The sequence below is a fragment of the Sesamum indicum genome, linkage group LG1 (genome assembly GCF_000512975.1).
Source record: "Sesamum indicum cultivar Zhongzhi No. 13 linkage group LG1, S_indicum_v1.0, whole genome shotgun sequence".
Classification (NCBI taxonomy): Eukaryota; Viridiplantae; Streptophyta; class Magnoliopsida; order Lamiales; family Pedaliaceae; genus Sesamum; species Sesamum indicum.
The window spans coordinates 12,040,870-12,060,344 of record NC_026145.1 but is presented as its reverse complement, the minus strand read 5'-3'; the positions used below and the strand labels follow the sequence as shown (position 1 = coordinate 12,060,344).

Sequence of the window (19,475 nt, the reverse complement as noted above, 5' to 3'; positions counted from 1 at the left end):
ATTAAGTGCAACGAATTAATGTAAACATGTATATTTAAGTAATTCCAATGATTTGATACATGCGTCTATGAATATAATAGTTAATTGTATACAATGAATTGATATTATACATTAATATATATAATTAGTTGTAAAGAATTGATTGATGCATGAATATAATCAATGAAACATACATGAATTCATTTATTTTCAATACATATGTATTAAATTTATTGAATTTAAAAAGTCTCTCTTTTAATTAATAAAATATTAATTTATTGATAAATTAATATCTCTCTAATTAATAAAATTTCATGATTCCAAAATTATTTATTTATAGAAGTTTTACTGCACAACGACAAAAGGTACGCCAACAATCCACATGTCCGTTAATTGGTTGGATAAAATAAATAGGCTCAAGCAAAATTACAAGCTTAGTCCCATAAGATAATCTCATTTCGAAAATAGTCATAAGCTTAATAGGTTTTTTAAAAAATTGTGCACCTTGATGTATTAGGCAAAGAATAAAAAAAGTATGAGTCACAGTTCAACACCAATTGCAAATGAACTAATTACATCATATTATAAATATATGTTGGAAATAAGTTTTAAAATTTTCTACATTATCAAGTTATTTCTAACACTTTATTTGATCTTAATGTGCTAGTTTAATTTGATATTTATTTGAGGTTTATGGCCCCATTATTACGATGATTTAACTGTGAATTTATAAGACTTAAAAAGTATTTGACCGTTACATTTTATATATTTATGTGACATATTTATAATTGGATTTATTATAATATTATGAGTTTTAATTAGACCACTTAATATTTTATAACGGTCAAATTTTTACAACTATTTAAAGGGCCATTAGCTTTCTTTATTTGGCACATTGTGAGATGTATATATTTTGTATAGCTTATGTTTCGAGAAATATTTTATACTCCCACAAGTATTTGTAGAGTTTTTGCAACGTGACTGTGGACTGGTTCCTAGTCTTCTTGTGGTTGTGCACATGGGATGAGACACTGTTGAGAGCTAATGTGGTTTTATCATGAAGTCATGGTCAACCGTTAAAACCTGCACGTAGGGAGGCAATCATGGCTTTAGGTCAGCGACAAGTATCGTGACTCTCCATTGGTGCAACTTTTCTAATTTCTAAATTTATTTCGTTCATTTCCGTACTATATGTAATTGTCATAATATATATAATGATATTTTATATACAATGTTATTTTAAAATATGATTATAAACACAAATCACACCATTTTCCACATAAGTATATTCCCAATCTTAATGTAAGAACATAGAGATAGTATTTTTCGGCTTGCAAATCTTTGTGTTTAGAGCATTTCTAACTGTTGTTTTTTTTGTTGATGGACATGGAACTAGTTATATTGGTCCCAACTTTGAATGTGACAATGCCTCCTCCACCATCGATTTTTGAATATATACAGTTTAGCCCTAAATCTATATTGTTACCATGTGTCAATAAAAAGGCACCTTTTTCATTTAACTGTACTCCTACAAACATTCAATCATCACAAGTTGGGATAGTCCAATACAGTTCCAAATTTGATGAAGGGTGGCAAAAATTTATCACAATGTCCAATCTTAAGTTTTTAAGTACTACAATTGTTGTTGTTTGAGCAAACTATAACAACAACTAGGACGGGGGGGTGAGTTCAGTTCCAAATTTGATGAAGGGTGGCAAAAATTTGTCACAATGTCCACTCTTAAGTTCTTAAGTACTATAATTGTTGTTGTTTGAGCAGGCCATAATAACAATTAGGACGGGGAAGTAACCCTCGATTCTTTAAGGATTTTGAATTGAAGACTGAAATAATCAAATTGCTTATCAAAGTCATAATTTGTCATATTTCTGCCAATTTCAACTGAAGGTGAGACTATTTTTAAAAATTCATAAAGCTCGTGACCAGTTTTGAAATAAGTTTATCCCGTGGCACTAAGTTTGTAATTTTGCGTGGGTGTTTTTCCCACCCTTCAACTAACTAACAAGCACATGCTCCTCATGTATCTTTCGTCATTATGTTTTAAACGACATAAGATGAACAAGACCAATTGTGCAGTCATTTTGTCCTCATTCAATTAATTTAACGTGAGGTTGGACTATTTTAAAAAATTCATAAAGTGCAGGACCATGTTGATATAAAGCTTATTCTAAATTTGCCTACAATTAGATTTGTTCTTCCCTTATACAAAATTATATAAATCAATCAATAAATTATAATATTTATGCGTTAACATAATTGAATTAAATACTTAATTTATTTTTTAAACTAAAAATATATTTTTAATTAATCATTTTTATTTGTAAATTAAAAATTTTCTCTACATTTTCCCAAACAAACAAACTAATGCCTACAGAATGTCGAAGAATCTAATTGACAATTCCAGATAAGTTGGGAGACTAATATGCAAAAAATATACAAGCACTTTGATGCTTAGTAAAGAATGCCATATAGGGTCTAAGAAAAAATGTGTTGAATGGCATGTTACTTTTCTTGTCATGTACAGTCTCCTTCTTACCGGAGAAGATTGAGAAAGTTGTTAGACTTGATTCAGGCATCTCATTATTTCAAGGTTATATTACCATGATGGGAATGGATTAGTCCATATATATACCACGTAAGTCATGCTCTACCGATTATTGAGTAGGAAAGGGGTGATGTCACAGTATGTAATTAATGCATATTCAGAGAGTTCGTTGGCTGTTTCAGTCAACTCATCTTTTCATCAGAGTTTATTATTAGTTCATATGATAATGTGTCAAGTGTTGATATACGTCTGGTGTTGACATATTCTGTTGATTTGACTGACTATCAACTCGACACATATGCTTTGGACCAGTACTAGACCACAACAGGCCTCAATTAGGCTAAGTGAATGACTTTCATCGTCACGCATGAAATATATTGATCTCTTAACTTATTTCTACCGACTATCAATAAGAATTTTTTTCCTAAATATCTTTTTAGCTAATTTCGCTTAATATTTGTGGATTTACGGAATTTACTCTGGAATTTATAAACTATCTAAACTTTTTGCATACAATCAATGTGAAATGTCTGTCCAAATGTCATGTAATTTAATTATTTTGAATGTCAAACTTTTCAGTATATTTTATTTGTAAAATTCAAGATGGACTTTAATTTGGAATAAAATTTAAAAAATACAGAGCATTATAAGATTTTTTGGTTCAAATCCTTTTCTTTTAAATAGTAGTCAAAGTATAGAATATTACTAATACATTATTGATACTTATTATAATTGTAAATTGACATTCCTAACATACTAATATACTAATAATACGATCCACCTACTCTACAAAATTCATTTTACAAATTAATATCACTAAAATCAATTCTTATTTCTCACATGCTTAGATTCTCGTAACTAGCAATATTTAGTACACTCTGTGTGCAAGAATAATATTTTTATTCACTTTCTTTATAATTAAACAAAATATGTAAAAGTATATATAAAATGATTATTTCATAAAATATTGGATTTACAAAAAAAAAATGATAAAATAATCTAAATATATACAATATATTGAAAGTACAAAAAAAATCAAGAACATTACAGAAAAAGAAAGAGATAAATTTTAAGAAAGTAGTTAAGTAAAATTTAACGCTACGGATTATACTATAATATAAGTTTATATTTAAGTGAATCAAATATGTAATTATTATTATTATATATATACTTTTTTTATTATAATAAATATGTTATTATTATTATTATATTAATAATTTAAGTTTGACCAAAACACATAATTTAGATATTCGCTAGCTTTATTCTTACCCAAGATTGCGAAAAACCTGCATGAGCAGGTTGTCCAAATAAATACTAAAGTTCAACTTCCCATAACTGCCTTCTAACTGAAAAATTCGATAATCCGAGAAAAACCAAGAACTTCTCTTGATCCCAGAAATCACCTATTCAATCAAAGAATTTGTTAAATACCAAGGGGAAAAGAAATTAAAAGAAGAAAATGTTTGAGAACTCGAAGAAGGTGGAAAGTTCTTCAAGCCCGTCAGAATACGATGAACCCAACCCGAGCGAGGCGGGTTCAGCAAATGCGCCGCTAACGCGGCCGCCGGGAGGGCACAGAGTGTGCTTGCCGCCGCGCCTCCGGGCAGAATACGATGAACCCAACCCGAGCGAGGCGGGTTCAGCAAATGCGCCGCTAACGCGGCCGCCGGGAGTGCACAGAGTGTGCTTGCCGCCGCGCCAGACCTCCGTGCAGAAACTCCGGCGCCGTCTCTTGGAGATCTTCTTCCCCGACGACCCATTGCATAGATTTAAGGATCAGACGTGGTTCAGAAGGTTGGTCACGGGGCTACAGTGTTCCTTCCCCATTCTCAAATGGGCGCCGCATTACAGCTTTAAGCTGCTGAAATGTGATGTTGTTTCCGGCGTTACGATTGCGAGCCTTGCGATTCCGCAGGTACAATGTTAAAAAAGTTTGATCTTTGTGTTTGTTTTTGTTAAGGATGTGCTTTGGACCTTGGATTATGGAGAGAAAAGTATGTGAAAATACTAATGTTGTTTTTGGATGTCGCGAGGAAAATGAAAAACAACGTTGTAAAGTGAGAAAATGATAAAAGAATAATGTTTCTTCCGAAATCCAACTACCAAACATAGCCTAAAGAAAACATTTTCCCTTACTGAAATGGTAAAAGTTTGAACTTTCTGTTTAACTTTTTCATACTTGTCTATTTCCTCAATATGATCCAAGTAGTTTAAAAGCTGGGAATTTAGTCTTGGAAAAAAGCTAGTAGTTGAATTCGACTCAAGAATTGTTGAGTAAAGGAAGATGAAGTTCTTTTATCTATATATATACTTCAAATTCAAGCAAAGATTGATTACATGTTTGGACTCAAAACTAGTTTTGATTAGTTGTTGAATTTAAATGTATATGCATTTGCTATTCAAATTTCAACCAAAAGTAGCAATGTTTGGACCCTTTACTCATTAAGAAATTTTCTCAATGAGCTTTCTACTCTTTTTGAGCATAAATCTTTCCATGAGTAGATTATGATATGATTCTCCTTTACTTGTTTCGTTTATCTGGTTCAGGGGATTAGTTATGCAAAGCTGGCAAATTTGCCACCCATAATTGGGCTCTGTAAGTCTTCAAGATCAGCATCTGTTACTGTATTTTCGACCAGTTTCTTGTTTGAGGATATCTGATGAATAATTGATGTTGATTTGAAGTGAAAATGGTTCTTTTGCAGACTCGAGTTTTGTACCGCCGTTGATATATGCTGTTCTTGGGAGTTCTCATCATCTTGCAGTCGGTCCCGTCTCGATAGCTTCTCTTGTGATGGGCACGATGCTAAGTGAAGCTGTTTCTTACACAGCGGAACCTGCTCTCTACCTTAAACTGGCTTTCACATCAACATTCTTTGCAGGACTGTTCCAGGCTTCTCTAGGTTTCCTAAGGTATAAAAAGCTGCAATAACTGTAAACGTTCTGTATTACAACTTAGTTTTTGAGAGATACAACTATTGAATCCAACTTACTTTGCAACAAAACGGTAACATGTTACGGGAAGGTAATGTACAAGAATGTGCATGATCATAAGTTTGCTGTAATGATGATTTATGAGTCTCTAGAAAGATCTTATGTTTGTCCTTTTACGAGTTTAGATCATTTTTCACTCGCGGAATTTAAGAAAAATAGTTTTGTTTGATATTTGATTTTGCTGATGTTGCACTTTCCAGGTTAGGATTTATTATCGATTTTCTGTCAAAGGCAACTCTAGTTGGCTTCATGGCAGGTGCAGCAATCATTGTTTCATTGCAACAGCTAAAAGGGCTACTTGGGATAGTCCATTTCACATCCAAGATGCAAATAATTCCCGTGTTGTCTTCTGTCTTTAATCACAGAAATGAGGTAGAATACTTAATAAAGATAATTGTTTGAAAAACAATAGAAAAAGGTCACTTGACGCTATGTTTATTATATCCCAAAGCTTATGTAAATCAGCTATGATTCTCTCCGAGTTATTTCATCTCTGCAGTGGTCTTGGCAAACAATTACGATTGGAATTATTTTTCTGGCCTTGTTACTGACAACTAGGCACATTGTAAGTTTTTTCATGGTCTGGTCAGCAGTTCGATGTCTGTTTTTCCAAAGATTCTGTCTCTCCTTTGTGCTGGTATAAATTTTTTTAAAAAAATGACCGCAGAGCTCAAGAAGACCAAGACTGTTTTGGATTTCGGCAGCTGCTCCATTAACATCAGTTATTCTCTCTACCATCCTAGTAGTCTGTCTCAAGTCCAAACTTCACGACATTCAAACTGTAAGAAACGTGAATTTCTCCAAGCTATATTATATGAGTATCGTTCTTGAAACTCTGCGCTGATCACTTTCAAGTGGATGCTAATCAGAAGACTCTTATCCCTACAGATTGGCCAATTGCCTAAGGGTCTGAATCCACCATCTGCACGCATGCTGCTCTTTACCGGTGGTCATCTGGCTCTAACAATCAAAACTGGTATCACCACTGGAGTACTTTCTCTGACAGTAAGTTTGTAAGGAGACATCTTAACATTTACTGTTAAAACCTCATGATCTAATATCACCTGCCAGTCTGCTTTCTAACTTATGCATTAAAGATGATAAAACCGAAAAGAAATCAGACTTCGTTTCTGTGAACTTTAGGAAGGCATTGCGGTAGGGAGGACATTTGCTGCTCTGAAAAACTACCAAGTTAACGGCAACAAAGAAATGGTGGCCATTGGCCTCATGAACATAGCTGGCTCTTGTTCTTCATGTTACATCACCACTGGTAAAATTTTCACATCCTGAAATTGCAGACACTGTCTCCTCTTAAGTTCCTACATCGAAAATATCCTTACAGTTACTTCCATTATGGGATTATGTACGGAATAATTATACTCCTTCATTTTCGGAAATACGATAAACACAAACATGATAATGCTGAAACAAACCTTTTCTTTTCGTTTTTAAGGTTCGTTTTCGCGATCTGCTGTGAATTATAATGCTGGAGCACAATCTGGGGTGTCAAACATTATAATGGCTGGAGCCGTTCTCATAACTTTGTTGTTTCTCATGCCACTCTTCCGTTACACTCCCAATCTCATCCTGGCAGCCATTATCATAACAGCTGCAGTAGGCCTGATCGATTATGGGGCTGCATACAAACTATGGAAAGTTGACAAGCTCGACTTCGTAGCTTGCTTGTGTTCCTTCTTTGGCGTTCTGTTTATCTCAGTGGCTCTTGGTCTTGCTATAGCAGTAAGTCTTTCTCATCAAGTTCATGAATAAAGTTCGAGTTTCTTGGGAAAAATGTCACTGATGTGATTTGCAAATGGTACAAATTCAGGTTGGAATTTCAGTTTTCAAGATTCTGTTGAATGTAACAAGGCCAAACACGGTTTCTCTGGGGAACATTCCCGGAACTCAAATATATCAAAACCGTAGCAGATACACGCAAGCTGTTAGAGTTCCATCTTTTCTTATCCTTGGCATCGAGGCTCCCATTTACTTTGCGAATTCCACTTACCTACAAGAAAGGTAAGTTAAGAAATAAGAACATATTTTCCTTATGAATGATGAATTCTTATGTTCTGTCTGACTTCTGAATTGAACTGATATAGCTGACTAAATGGACTTAAACTCTGTTTGGGAAAAGCTTCTGCTTTTGGAGAATGATAAATTTTAGAGAATGTCCTGAGAAGCAGTAAAAATGCAAAAGTGAAGGAAGTTTGAATAATAAGAATAAAAGGGTGTTTGTGGTGAGTTTATAAGCTTTTCAAAACATGTTATAAGGCATTTGAAATCTTATAAGATATTGAAAAGTATTTTGTAGAATTTCGAGAGAAGGAGCTTATAAGTTTCTTTAACAAGAATTTTTCCCAACTTATTTTTAAAATTTTAACAAACTCCTTCAGTTTTGTTTATAAAATTTTTGTTACTAACATCTTGTGAGTTTCACATTTTTATTTTATCCAAATATTTTAAAAGCTTATTTTATAAATAAGATCCAACATCTTATAAATTCTAAAAACTTTATAAAATGTCTTAAATAAACTTTGCAAACACCGTCTAAGTTGCGATTTGTTTTTGTTTCTTAATACTCAAAATCCAAAACATGTCAAAAGGCTAAAAGCCCATCTCCTCTTGCTTCTAGCTTTTCTAAGTAACAACTCATTTCAGACAATCAGAAGTGAAATCACCACTATAAAGCAGACCAAAACCACTTATATCTGGCTATAAGCCAAAAATCACTTCTTGTTAGCAAGCTTTTGATTGCAAAGCAACAAGTTGCTATCTTCCAACTTCCTCAGTAGAGAAGTAATCCTCATAAGCTCAGTACTCGAAACTGCAGAATCTTGAGATGGATCAGGGAAGAGGAGCAGTGGCTGGCATCAAACGACATATGTGATTTGAGATGTGTGATTCTTGACATGACCGGTAAGTCATAAAAGAGTGACTTAATTTTTGCTTATTAATCAAAGGCCAGCTTATATCTCTCGTTTTTTCGTTCTTGATCAGCTGTGACGGCAATAGACACAAGCGGTCTCGACATGATCAGCGAACTCAGAAAGATGCTCGACAACCGATCACTCAAGGTAAAACCATCACCAAACCATACACGTTTTAACATACTTCCACAAGTCCTTCGCCTTGTTTGTGCCGGTAGTGACACCCCTGGCTGTCATCATGCAGCTCGTCTTGGCAAATCCCGTTGGAAGTGTAATGGAGAAACTGCATAAATCCAATGTCTTGGAGTTGTTCCACTTTGAAGGACTATACTTGACGGTCGGAGAAGCTGTATCCGACATCTCTTCTTCATGGAAGGATCAACCTTGAAGACAACCTGGCTTTCACGCTGTTTCAGTGAGGGCTGAAGGCAGAGGTTTCTGTTGTTTTTGGTTGCTAGAAGTTGTAGCTTAACTTATTGATGTGTACTATGTTTTGTAGTTCAAAGTCCAGACATACACACAACTCTTTCAAAGTAAGAGTTTTTTGTTGGTCTGTGACTTGACATTTGTAGGTTCTTTTTCAAGATTGTTAGATATTAGGGTAAATTATATTAACAACATGAGATTAGGTCTAATTATAAAAAAATATTCTGCTATTTATTAAATTATAAGTACATTATTTGAAGTGTAGTTGTAATTATAAGTACACATTCTATTCAATTCGAAACTTTACACAAACACATCTATGTACATTGCATTAATACTCCTTGGGATATATTTGTATTTATATAAGGTGTAGCGGAAGTTTGTATAATTAAACTTAACCTCATGTGTTGTCAATGTAATTGACCCTAGATATTATCAGGGCATGTAAGATTTTGTTTGTAGATTGTGCATGGAGTTTTTCTATACGCTTGTATAAGTTATATATACATATATAATATAATACAAAAAATATTTTCAAGTTCTATATAAATAAACATGTTTTATAAAAAAAATATTTATATTAAAAATGGACGTAAATACGCATAAATTGTGATGCAACTATATATATATTATACATATAATTTTGTAAAAAAAATGCCATATAACTTATATATTTTATATTCAAGTATGAATATTTAAAGTATTTTATATCATTATCCATAAATTATAGAATATTATAGATTATTACATGCATAGATTTGCATATTTTAAAATACATATATATGTTTAATATAGTGTTTGAAAATTGTATTGACAATATTTTTAAAAGAAAGTTCAATGCATATAACAATACATAGAAAAAAAAATTTAAACAATTATATAAAAAGTATAAAATAATAAATTTATTGAGTTTGCATGCTTTAGAGGTGGAATTGATATAATATAGGGTTTAATTAACTATTCATTTTTCACGCAACCAAACAGACCCTAAGTGCTGTCCTCCTCCACTAACACGCGCGCGCACGCACATATATAAGCTCATGATCATACCAACCCAACTTAATTTTCTCCCTCAATCCTGTAACAATCATTCTTTACAGAATTCGACCCCCAAAGTTCTGGGTATTTATGTTCCCGGTCTGTTAGCTCAACCTGATGGAAAACCCCTAATTCGACTTTAATCCGCAAGAATTGAGTCTCAATTCAGTTCTGAAACCCAAAGGGGGTTCTGATTTTTTATCTTTTGGCCCCCTTTTTTACTTTTAATCAATGTTTTTATGGTGAAGATCAATAAAGTCTGATTTTGCTTGGTAATTTTGTGGAAGAGAAGAGAATTAAGTCATGTTCTATGGTGCGGTGGCGTGGGATCCATGGCTAATAGTGGCGCAAATCGTGTGCCTTCAATGTCTCTACTATCTCAGTTTGGGGGTGTTCTTGTCGATTCTTGTCGGGCCGAGGGCGTCCAAGATGAGCCTGGTGTATTTCTTTGATTTTGCTACGGTTACTGCCTCCACAGCTGTTGGATGGTGCGTTATGGCTTCCATCTTTCTCAGCTCTGTTGCAGGGTGGGTTTGTAGTTTCTTTTGTTAGTTTTTATAGTTTGATTAATAGCTTAGATGTATGCTGTTTTCTTTCTTTTTTTTTTTTTTTTTGGCATATATTATTAGCATGATTGGTTATATTGAATTTTCTTTCTGAATAGTAGTTTAAGTTCGGTGATGTCAATATCTGATTTGGTTCTTTGCTGCTGCTGAAGTTTCCAATTGAGTTATTATATTTTGGCTTTACTTTAAAATTTTCAATTAAGTTCTCGTGCTTTTCTTTGTATCCACGATATCTCGGATTTTTTCTGTTATTCTGTGGGAGGCTGTGGTGATCTTTTGATATTCCTACAACGTTCAAGTAATTTTTAAGCATGATTAACAAAGAACATTTACTGACAAAAACTTATAAGTTATAACCCATTTGAACTAAAAGCAAGACCCTGAAATTCAATAGATATGCACCATAAAGTTTTAGAGGGGATAGAGATGTTTAATGTTTGGTGCAGATTGAAATTAGAATAAATAATTATTCGTACTTTATGCAAACAATAGTTAGTAATGGGTTTAAGAAAGAATGTTCATTTGAGGCAACGAGCTGTAGCTTTGAAACATCAGAAAAGGAAAAGCGACAAGTCAATATGAAAAGGTTGTATGTGCTATGCATAAGATGTAATATCTTCTATTTACTGAAGCATGTTCACTTGACAGGATTTTTATTGTGGAAAAGGAAGACTAAGTATGCTGGTAGACGACTTTGAGAATAAGCAGAATCAAAAGAGGAGGGGTGTGTGTGTGCTTGTGCATCTATAATATCTAGTAGCTGTTGTGTTTCTGAGTCATGGTTTTGACTCTATTTCCTAATATTTATTGTTGATTATGCTTATGCTACTGGTTTCCAATGGGACCATGACGGTCGTCTTAAATGTGAAAGCTTAGAGCCTTAGACGTGCTATATTAATTTCCAAAAATCATTCTTAATACCTTCTTTTCTTTTTTTTCATTGAAACAGAGCTGGATTTTTAGTTTATTTAGTTGAAAGGGCAAAGAAATGCTTGGACTTTTCTGCTACCCTTTTTATCATCCACCTTTTGATTTGCTTCTTCTATGGAGGTTGGCCCTCATCAGTGACGTGGTGGGTTGTGAATATTACCAGCCTAGCAGTGATGGCATTGTTAGGTGAATATTTGTGCATGAGGCGTGAATTACGTGAAATCCCGATTGGAAGATATAGATCGAGTAAGCAAATTTTCTGTTTTACTGATTCCTCTAAGTGAAGCATTACTTTTCTTCTGCTTGATTTCTGTTCAAGTTATTGTTCAAACCTGATCGCCTTTTTTCATTAGTTTCAGTTTTCTTCTTTATGGACATCCATGGGTTTCTTCTTCTCTTGTTGTGCTTTATCTTGTTTTTCCGCTTAAAGTTGAACAAATCTTTGCAGTTTATAATTGCATGTTTAATTTTTCAACCTACAACATGCTTTAAATAATTTTAGGTTTCTTAAGAGTTTTGCAAGCCATTTCAGCTCCAGTTAATAAATTGCCCTTCATCACTGGTATCCTATATTTAACAATCCTGGTTGGTTGCGATTTACCTTTTCAAAAATTTAGACTACTTGATATGGTTTGATATTTGGTAATTGCATGAACTGCAAAATGAAGTTTCATGTATTGAGCTAAAAGTAAAGGGTTCCTGAAGAAGTCTTTTGTATTCTTCTTCTGCATTCATCAAAATAATATGGTGGGTTTATGGTTCCGCGAATTTTTATGTGGCCTCATGTAACATTTTCAATGCATTAGATCACAAGCACTAAGATTCCATTGATCCAAACAAATTCTTGAATCCCCAGCCCCAAACGAAAAAGAAAAAGTCAATTGGGGGCATGCAGATGCACAGCCAAACTGAAAGGAAAAAGGACAAAGAACCCACAAAATTTCGTCATGCCTCGCTGTTTAGAATTGTGTTCTGATCCCAATAATTGCGTGAACTAACAGTTCATTTTCTGATAACAAATGGTGAATTTACCAAGTATCCAGGTAAATCTTGTTTGGGCCACTAGTAGAGGCTAAAGCAATCTACCATTTTTCTTTGGGTGCAAATAGATAAGACTCTGCTGTAGAGAACCAAGCTCCATTTGCTCACTTTTAATTTGTTCATTGCATCTTTGACTGTAAGCACAGCTGCGATATTGTTGAGTCGGTTTTCATGCATAATCATTTTTCATTTTGTATGAACTCCCAACTCCAGTGAGATTGTGACCATTTCTAGGGGATTGAGATTCTGGGACTCATGCATCTGAATGCTGCTTCTGCTTGCTCTGTTATTTTCAGATTATCATCATCTTTATAACCACGATGGAATCAGCATAATTTTATTTCAAGAATCGTCTCTTGATGCAGATGTTTGACAAGGGAGAAACTTTAACCAGTTCATGTTTAGAGGTGCTGCTGTTCATGTGCGATACTAAAGTTGATCGTTTCTATTGCAACATGCTCTACGGAAATGGACCCTGTTGGTGTTCAAGACATAATATGTTGCTCGGATTGATTCTTTTTGTCGATTGGAATTTATTCAGCAGAATTTTGAGCAGTACTTGTCGAGGTAGATTTACGCTCTTGCAATTTGGACGCAGAAAGATCATGGAAAAGACTGTATATGTAGTTTAATGAAATTCAAATGGCATCTCTTTTAGGGATGTAGATGAGTCGAGTCCAAGCTCAACGAGTTTATATGGAAGAGGTTCGAGCTCGAATAAAGAGATCTAGTCCATGTAGGGGTGTTCAGTTTGGTAAACTGAATCGAATTTTTGGTTAATCGAAAATTCAGTACGCCGAATTGGTGCATAGACACCAGACCGAGCTGGGTGGTTTTGTCGGAATTTTTTTAGTTTTTCCCATTAGAAACTAAAAAAAAAGAATTGAATTTGTTAAAAAAATCATTTTAGTTTTTTGCCTGTACAAAATTATTAAAATTTAAAAAATAATATTTTATGAATACAATTCAAATCGAAAGAATACAATAACAATACTATTTATTGAATTGAAAAATCAAAATAATAATTCAAATTCATATTTAATATGTATTAATATAAAGTATATAATATATAAAATAGTAATATATTTTTATATAATTTAATAAAATTAAAATATATACAAATAAAATTTATTTATTTAGTTCAATACAGTTAACCAAACAAGAAAAATCATCTGATTGAAATAAATGATTTTTTTTTCTTAAATATCTGAAAATCGAACCATCATCGTCATTATTACTATTATCTTTAAATTAAGTCACCAAAATTAGAATTTTTAACATGAATTTATAAACAGTAAAATAAATTTTACCATGTATTTTGATATAAATATATACTCACAAATAAATATAAAAAATATAAATTAATCACTAGAACTTGTTAATTTTACAAAAAGTAAAAGAGATTGCTATTTTAATATAACATAAAATCTATAAGCATCATAATATATATATATATATATGTATATCAAAACTTACTAAATTGTTACTTAAGTTTATTTTTATATAGAACTAGATCATATAAATAAAAATTATTATTATCTAAAATTAAAATATGAGATATTGGGTAATTATTTTTAATATACGGTGAATTTTAAATATAAAGTTGATATAATATTGAATATATAATTACATAATATAAAAATATTTTAATAATTATATATATTTATACATAAATATTTGTGAAAAAATAAAGTTCACGAGCCAGCTTGCAATTTCGTGAAGAAGAAAGTTCTGGCTGGAGGGCCGGACTCTAGCTTAAAACCGAGTTGCCCAAGTGCTGATCAAAAAGGGCAGGCCTAGACACCCGACCACAGTGGGAGTCGAACCCACGACCTTTTGATCCGAAGTCAAACGCGCTAATCCACTGCGCTATGCGGTCGTTGGTGCCATCTACCAGTAGAAGAATATTTTGTATTGGATGCTTTTTTCTTGAGAAATCGAGAGTGACTGACCCTCGGGGAGGGGCAGGAACGGAATACAATGTGGCAGTGACTGATTGCCTAGTGGGCAAGCAGGAACGGGGTAAGGCAAAGGGGGGAAGTTCTTTCCTGATTCCTAGTCCCAAGCCCGGAAGCCCAAAAAGCGTGAGGGCTGGGGACATAGCTGAAGGAAAGGATCTTCTCCCCCCAATATGAGTTAGAATGGAGAGAGGGACCTGAAAGGGCCCGAACGTCTTTAATGGGGTAGCGGGCAGAGACATCAACTATGCTTTAGGAAATGAGCTGTAAATATTGCTGCAATTAATGTAATTTTCAGACATTTCTATCCTCCAAATAAGAAAAGAAAGCAGCAAATGAATTAAAAATAAGCTGTTTATTCAGCACATCCAAATTACAACGGAGAGCAGCACTAAGCAGCTGACTGAGCTCCCTCTTCCCTAGTATACACTCTTCATACATCAAGAATCCCTTGTCTCAACAATTATTCATAATACACGAATGCATTTTTTGGTCAGGAAAACTTCCCAGTTGAAGAAAAAGATGAAACACAATGAGCAGCCCATAATTCTAATCAATACGAGTGGATATGTTATTTAAATTCACAGCCAACTACAAATCTTCTCGCTGCTGGTTAACCTTTCTCCTCCGAGTAACTCTTCTAGGGGAAGCATCAGATTTGCTTCCCACTTCCAGTTTTTGCTCATGCTGATCGATCGCAGGATTTTTTGACGCGTTCATTTGACTCCTTAGCCGCAGTATTTCTCCCTTTGCGGAAGCTAATTCCTCTTCTAGTTTCTTTCCTCTCTTTTCCAGACCATCCCTCTCGTTTCCAAGCCTCATAATCAAGTTATGGGCGTCTTCCAAGTTTTCTCGAACTTCTTGAGATACCTGCTTTTGCTCGTCAAGGGACCTGTAGAGCGCCTCTTTCTCATCCTCTATGCTTGATATCCGAGAACTAGCAAGCTCTAGTTCCCTTGACAGCTTTAATGTTTCTTGATTCATCTCATCAAGAGATTTGGTAGCATCTTCTAAATCTGCTTCAAGACTTTTTCGTGCTTCCCGGTCTCTGGAAATTTGAGTTTCGAGAACCTTTAACTCTTTGTTCAAAGAAGCAACGACGTTCTTTTCCACCTCCAGAGCAAGAGCTGCACTTTCGGCTTTCCTGTGGGTATGATCGAGTTCTTTCTCCAAAATCTCACATCTTTGCACTTTAGCAGCCAGTTCTTGGGATATCATTTGCAGCTCGTCGTTCGATTTGCTCAGCAGCTCTTTTGTTGACCGTAATTCTCCTGCTATGAGCTCTGCACCAAGTTTTACTTCATTAACTTCCCTCTCTAATGAGTCTCTAGTTTCACTAAACTCAACCTGAATCCTAGAGACCTTGTCTTCAAGCTCCGAGCACAAGAGTCTCGACTCCTGCAACTGTTTTGCCAAGTCAGAAGCTTCAGATCTAGAGTTCTCCAAACTTTCTTGTGTGATCTTGAGTTCCTGTTCTAGATGCTTCACATTTTTCAACTCAATGTTCAGCATTTCTGTTAAATTGTCTTTCTCCTGGGTCAAATCTGAAATCAAAACATTGCTTTTATTCACGTCGTTCTTAGCAACCTCAAGTTGTTCCTCAAGCTGGTGAAGTGCTTCTTCTCTTTCTCCCAAAAGCTTGGCATCTGAAGCTGCCTTCTTTTCTGCGGATGACTTGAACTGATCATACTCCTTTAGAACAGCCTCGAGCTTTTTATGAGATTCATCTCTCTCAGCAAGTGAAGAAGTTAACTCGGCCTTCAGATTATTCAAGGCTAAGTTCTTTAAATCAAGTTCCTTTTCCTTCTCCTGGAGTACATCTTTCAGTTGTTGGATCTCTGAATTCAAACTACTTAGTTGTTCTTGCGCTTGCTGATAAATAGAGCTCAATTGACTCAACTCTCTTTCTTTTTCGACAAGTTTGGAATTAACTTTCTGTAAATTGTCGTCCTTGTCCTTGATCTCAGAGGAAAGTGAAATTACCCGTTCTTGCAAGGCTGCTACAGAATCTAGCTTCTCCTTCAACAGTTCTTGAAGTTCCCTTTTCTCGTCCCCAGCCTTTTGGAGGTAGACTTCAAGATGCTCAACTTGGATAGTTCGCTCTTCAACTAAACTTTTCTCTTTTCGCAAATCCTGTCCAAGGCTTGTTATTGTCCGATTTGCAAGATCCAATTGATTAACTAACGACTGTTTCTCTTCATTCGCTTTTGCAAGGGCTTTATTTCGCGCTTCTTTCTCATTCAATAGCTCTGATTCAAACTTTTTCTCCAGAAAACTGATCGTAGCTTCTTTTTCCTTCAATTTAACATTGATCTGTGCACACAAGAAGACAATAGACCTTTAGCAAAGAATCCCAATAACTCCATTTAACACATAGCACATAAGTTCTCTCCATAATTCAAGAATTTGAAAAATATTATGAGTTGATACTATAAGTAATTAGGATCAAAGTACTCTACGTTATTTGGTCCCTGTGATATCACTTGGGTCTTTGCGCGGCTAAAATCAATCTTAAGCCAGATTTACCTGTAAGAAACATTTGAAGGAAGAGGGTTTTATCTAACAAAGGTGCATGCGAGCGTATTCCTTTTTTTTTCACATTTAGTTGATATGAAGCAGAGTTGACTCAAAATAGGGAACTGAAATGAGGTTAAAAGTGAAAAAGGTCAACTGACTATAGCTGCACCACTGTACTATGATCCTCCATTTTTTTCCCTTCAACGAAGTTGACCTTGATTTTACTGTGAAGAACAACATGTCAACATTTTCAAGCCCAAACAAGATGTGCAAACTCCATTGAGAGAAGGCTTACAGATTCTATGGTTGCATCTGAAGCAGCCTTTTCCTTCTTTAATGATGCATAGAGAGCAGCAAGCACGCCTGATCCCAAAAATCCAAGTCCATTGAGAAGTGAAAGAAACGGGTTTTGGGACGACTTTCCCTGAACTGATTGCTGGCACCACAAACACACACTTCAACAGACATGAAACTAGAACACTAAGTACAAACACAACAATCAGAGAACCACAAACCAGTACTTAAATAACCCTTTCAATACTATATTTTCAGCATAGATGCGGACCTCTGCTTTTTGTTTCTGATCAAGTGTCCTTATTTCGGTACTTTCTGAAACAATAAAAAACAAGGTATGGTCACCATGAAAGGATGTCAAGTTTCGGAATATACCTTTTGAACATGAAAATGCAGCAAACTAAGACTAGTTATTCATGCCAACGCAATCTGCATTAAAGAAGCTGAATCTAAACTACACTGGTCAACTTTCAAGAATCACAACTGCTGCAGGAAACCATCTGTCCATAAATCAACTCAAGATCATCCCCAAATTGCTTTCATTATTCAGCTTCATATCTAAAACATCCTCATCGGCAATTTACCGCTCAATGAGAATGCATTACCAAGAAGCCATATGGTAGTTAAAAACATTACAAAATAGTCAACACATAGTTAATTGAGCTCATATCCAGAAAATATATGTTATTATCACCTCTGGTAACTATTGATGAGCATAACAAAAGAACCGACATACACATTCTTAGAAACCAAATGAACAGTGACTCCAGTGATACCCCCACCCCACCAAAAAAAACCTAAAAAAAATAGCATCTTGAAAATATAAGGAAAATTACAAAGCCCGACTGACCTGCAGCAATTCCTTCAACAGCCTCCGCCCTCATATTAAGCAACGGAATTAGAGAAAACCCCACGAAAAGAATCGCTCTCCTCTTGCAAAAATCCTCATCTTTTGGTGTAATTTCTTGGTGTGAGCAAGATATGGCTGTTCTATTCTTTCTCGGAGTGAGCCCATTCCTCGGGGAGAATGGAGGTTGCAAAATACAGGGCGAAGAGGGCGGGGGGAAGAGGGAATGATGGAGAAATGAAGAACTCCCTGTTGCAAAGCCCATTGTTTGCTCTCTTGCTTTCACCTTTTCTTGATTTTTGAGTGATAAGCGAAGCACCTCCCCTCATAGCCCACTACTGCCTTTTTTTTGGGGCAGTTTTGCTCTTTCTTTAGTTATCTATCCCTTTTCTTCTCCAATCTCTTGGGATATAGAGTGAGCCTTTCACTGAAATATTTCTTTTTTTTCTTTATTATTATTTAAAATTGGTGTTTTAGGAGTGGATTTGACTTATTTGCCCTTCAGGGTTTTGTCCTACTTTATAATATTTAGGGTCAATTATATTTTGCAATCTGAACCACAATTATTTTTTACTTTAACATATAAACTATTTTTTGTGTCAATCTACCGTTACAAAATTTTAAACTTTGTCAATTATAACTATTTTTTAACAAAGTTTTTTTCGAAAAAATATCACATGCAGTGCACATGTGATATGTGATGTTTTTTCAGTAAAAAAATAACAAAAAAATAATCATATACAGCGAAGTGCAAATTTTATAAAATTGAAAAGATAAGTTGACCCAAAATTTTGTTGATAATAAAATATAAAAAAAAACATAATTCAAACGATAAATATAATTTATCCTAATATTTAATCCCATGTTGTCAGGAATTATTTTTGACAGATTGTATACATGGAGAAAATATGGATAAAAAAAAGGTCTTTATGTTATTTTTCGAAAGTTTGTCCTATATTTTGTGGTTACTTAAAGACTGATTTCTAATTAAAATAGTTGTTGTCTAAATTGCAATATAAGACTATATCCTTCAATTAATCGAAACATGAAACTTGAATTGGGTAGGAAGATTGTTATCTGGAACTCTGGAAATCATGGCAAATGCACCTTTAAGAGTAAGTGATTATTGCAAATCAGGTTGACTTTTTTTTATGTATAGTTGTTGGCATGAAAAATCTAATTGCATATCAGGATGAAAATACATCGGATTTTTGTTTTTTTTGCTTTTTTAATTTTGGATGGAAAATGTGGCCTTGGATTGATATGCACTTTGTATATTTTAAAGTGAAATGAAGTTGAAGATCTTTTTGTCTATTTATCTACATTAACTGTTGTTTTTGGATAGAAAATGTGGTGATGGATTTTACTGCTTTTTAATTCTAGCTTCATTAA

At 34.3% G+C, this 19,475-nt stretch overlaps 3 protein-coding genes and 1 non-coding gene across 5 annotated transcripts; 2 read left to right on the top strand and 2 right to left on the bottom strand.

Annotated features, from left to right (window-relative positions):
* Nucleotides 4,167–9,091, top strand: LOC105164657 (probable sulfate transporter 3.4). Its single transcript, XM_011083368.2, has 13 exons — nucleotides 4,167–4,457; nucleotides 5,090–5,138; nucleotides 5,248–5,455; nucleotides 5,737–5,908; nucleotides 6,036–6,101; nucleotides 6,204–6,317; nucleotides 6,425–6,541; nucleotides 6,680–6,806; nucleotides 6,990–7,276; nucleotides 7,365–7,555; nucleotides 8,370–8,455; nucleotides 8,537–8,613; nucleotides 8,711–9,091. Exons 3-13 carry the CDS (start codon nucleotides 5,337–5,339, stop codon nucleotides 8,852–8,854), a joined length of 1,500 nt encoding a protein of 499 aa, XP_011081670.2. The 5' UTR covers nucleotides 4,167–4,457; nucleotides 5,090–5,138; nucleotides 5,248–5,336; the 3' UTR covers nucleotides 8,855–9,091.
* LOC105164047 (protein SYS1 homolog) lies at nucleotides 9,954–13,311 on the top strand. 2 transcript variants are annotated; one of them, XM_020693947.1, is made up of 3 exons: nucleotides 9,954–10,457; nucleotides 11,446–11,672; nucleotides 12,764–13,311. In XM_020693947.1, the coding sequence occupies exons 1-3, from the start codon at nucleotides 10,234–10,236 to the stop codon at nucleotides 12,838–12,840; spliced, it is 528 nt and encodes a 175-aa protein (XP_020549606.1). In that variant the 5' UTR covers nucleotides 9,954–10,233; the 3' UTR covers nucleotides 12,841–13,311. The 2 variants fall into 2 exon arrangements, with proteins under 2 accessions (XP_020549606.1, XP_011080900.1); XM_011082598.2 differs by having other exon boundaries at nucleotides 9,957–10,457; nucleotides 12,833–13,311.
* Nucleotides 14,273–14,346, bottom strand: TRNAR-UCG. Its single transcript has one exon. It is a non-coding gene; the product is annotated as a tRNA-Arg (tRNA).
* Nucleotides 14,742–18,482, bottom strand: LOC105164035 (MAR-binding filament-like protein 1-1). The gene is made up of 4 exons (XM_011082587.2): nucleotides 18,087–18,482; nucleotides 17,508–17,551; nucleotides 17,238–17,378; nucleotides 14,742–16,738 (listed from the first exon to the last, which is right to left on the bottom strand). Exons 1-4 carry the CDS (start codon nucleotides 18,346–18,348, stop codon nucleotides 15,017–15,019), a joined length of 2,169 nt encoding a protein of 722 aa, XP_011080889.1. The 5' UTR covers nucleotides 18,349–18,482; the 3' UTR covers nucleotides 14,742–15,016.

What these genes read in the sequence shown, in the direction of transcription:
- LOC105164035 (XM_011082587.2), bottom strand. Translation starts at nt 18,348, where the DNA reads ATGGGCTTTGCAACAGGGAGTTCTTCATTTCTCCATCATTCCCTCTTC. An exon ending in TGTTGAAGGAATTGCTGCAG is followed by an intron (nt 17,552 to 18,086) that starts GTCAGTCGGGCT and finishes TTATTGTTTCAG; the next exon opens with AAAGTACCGAAATAAGGACA. An exon ending in ATCAGAAACAAAAAGCAGAG is followed by an intron (nt 17,379 to 17,507) that starts GTCCGCATCTAT and finishes TTGTGGTGCCAG; the next exon opens with CAATCAGTTCAGGGAAAGTC.
- LOC105164047 (XM_020693947.1), top strand. Translation starts at nt 10,234, where the DNA reads ATGTTCTATGGTGCGGTGGCGTGGGATCCATGGCTAATAGTGGCGCAA. An exon ending in TTTCTCAGCTCTGTTGCAGG is followed by an intron (nt 10,458 to 11,445) that starts GTGGGTTTGTAG and finishes TCATTGAAACAG; the next exon opens with AGCTGGATTTTTAGTTTATT. An exon ending in GATTGGAAGATATAGATCGA is followed by an intron (nt 11,673 to 12,763) that starts GTAAGCAAATTT and finishes TGTTATTTTCAG; the next exon opens with ATTATCATCATCTTTATAAC.
- LOC105164657 (XM_011083368.2), top strand. Translation starts at nt 5,337, where the DNA reads ATGGGCACGATGCTAAGTGAAGCTGTTTCTTACACAGCGGAACCTGCT. An exon ending in TACTGACAACTAGGCACATT is followed by an intron (nt 6,102 to 6,203) that starts GTAAGTTTTTTC and finishes AAATGACCGCAG; the next exon opens with AGCTCAAGAAGACCAAGACT. An exon ending in TTCATGTTACATCACCACTG is followed by an intron (nt 6,807 to 6,989) that starts GTAAAATTTTCA and finishes TTCGTTTTTAAG; the next exon opens with GTTCGTTTTCGCGATCTGCT.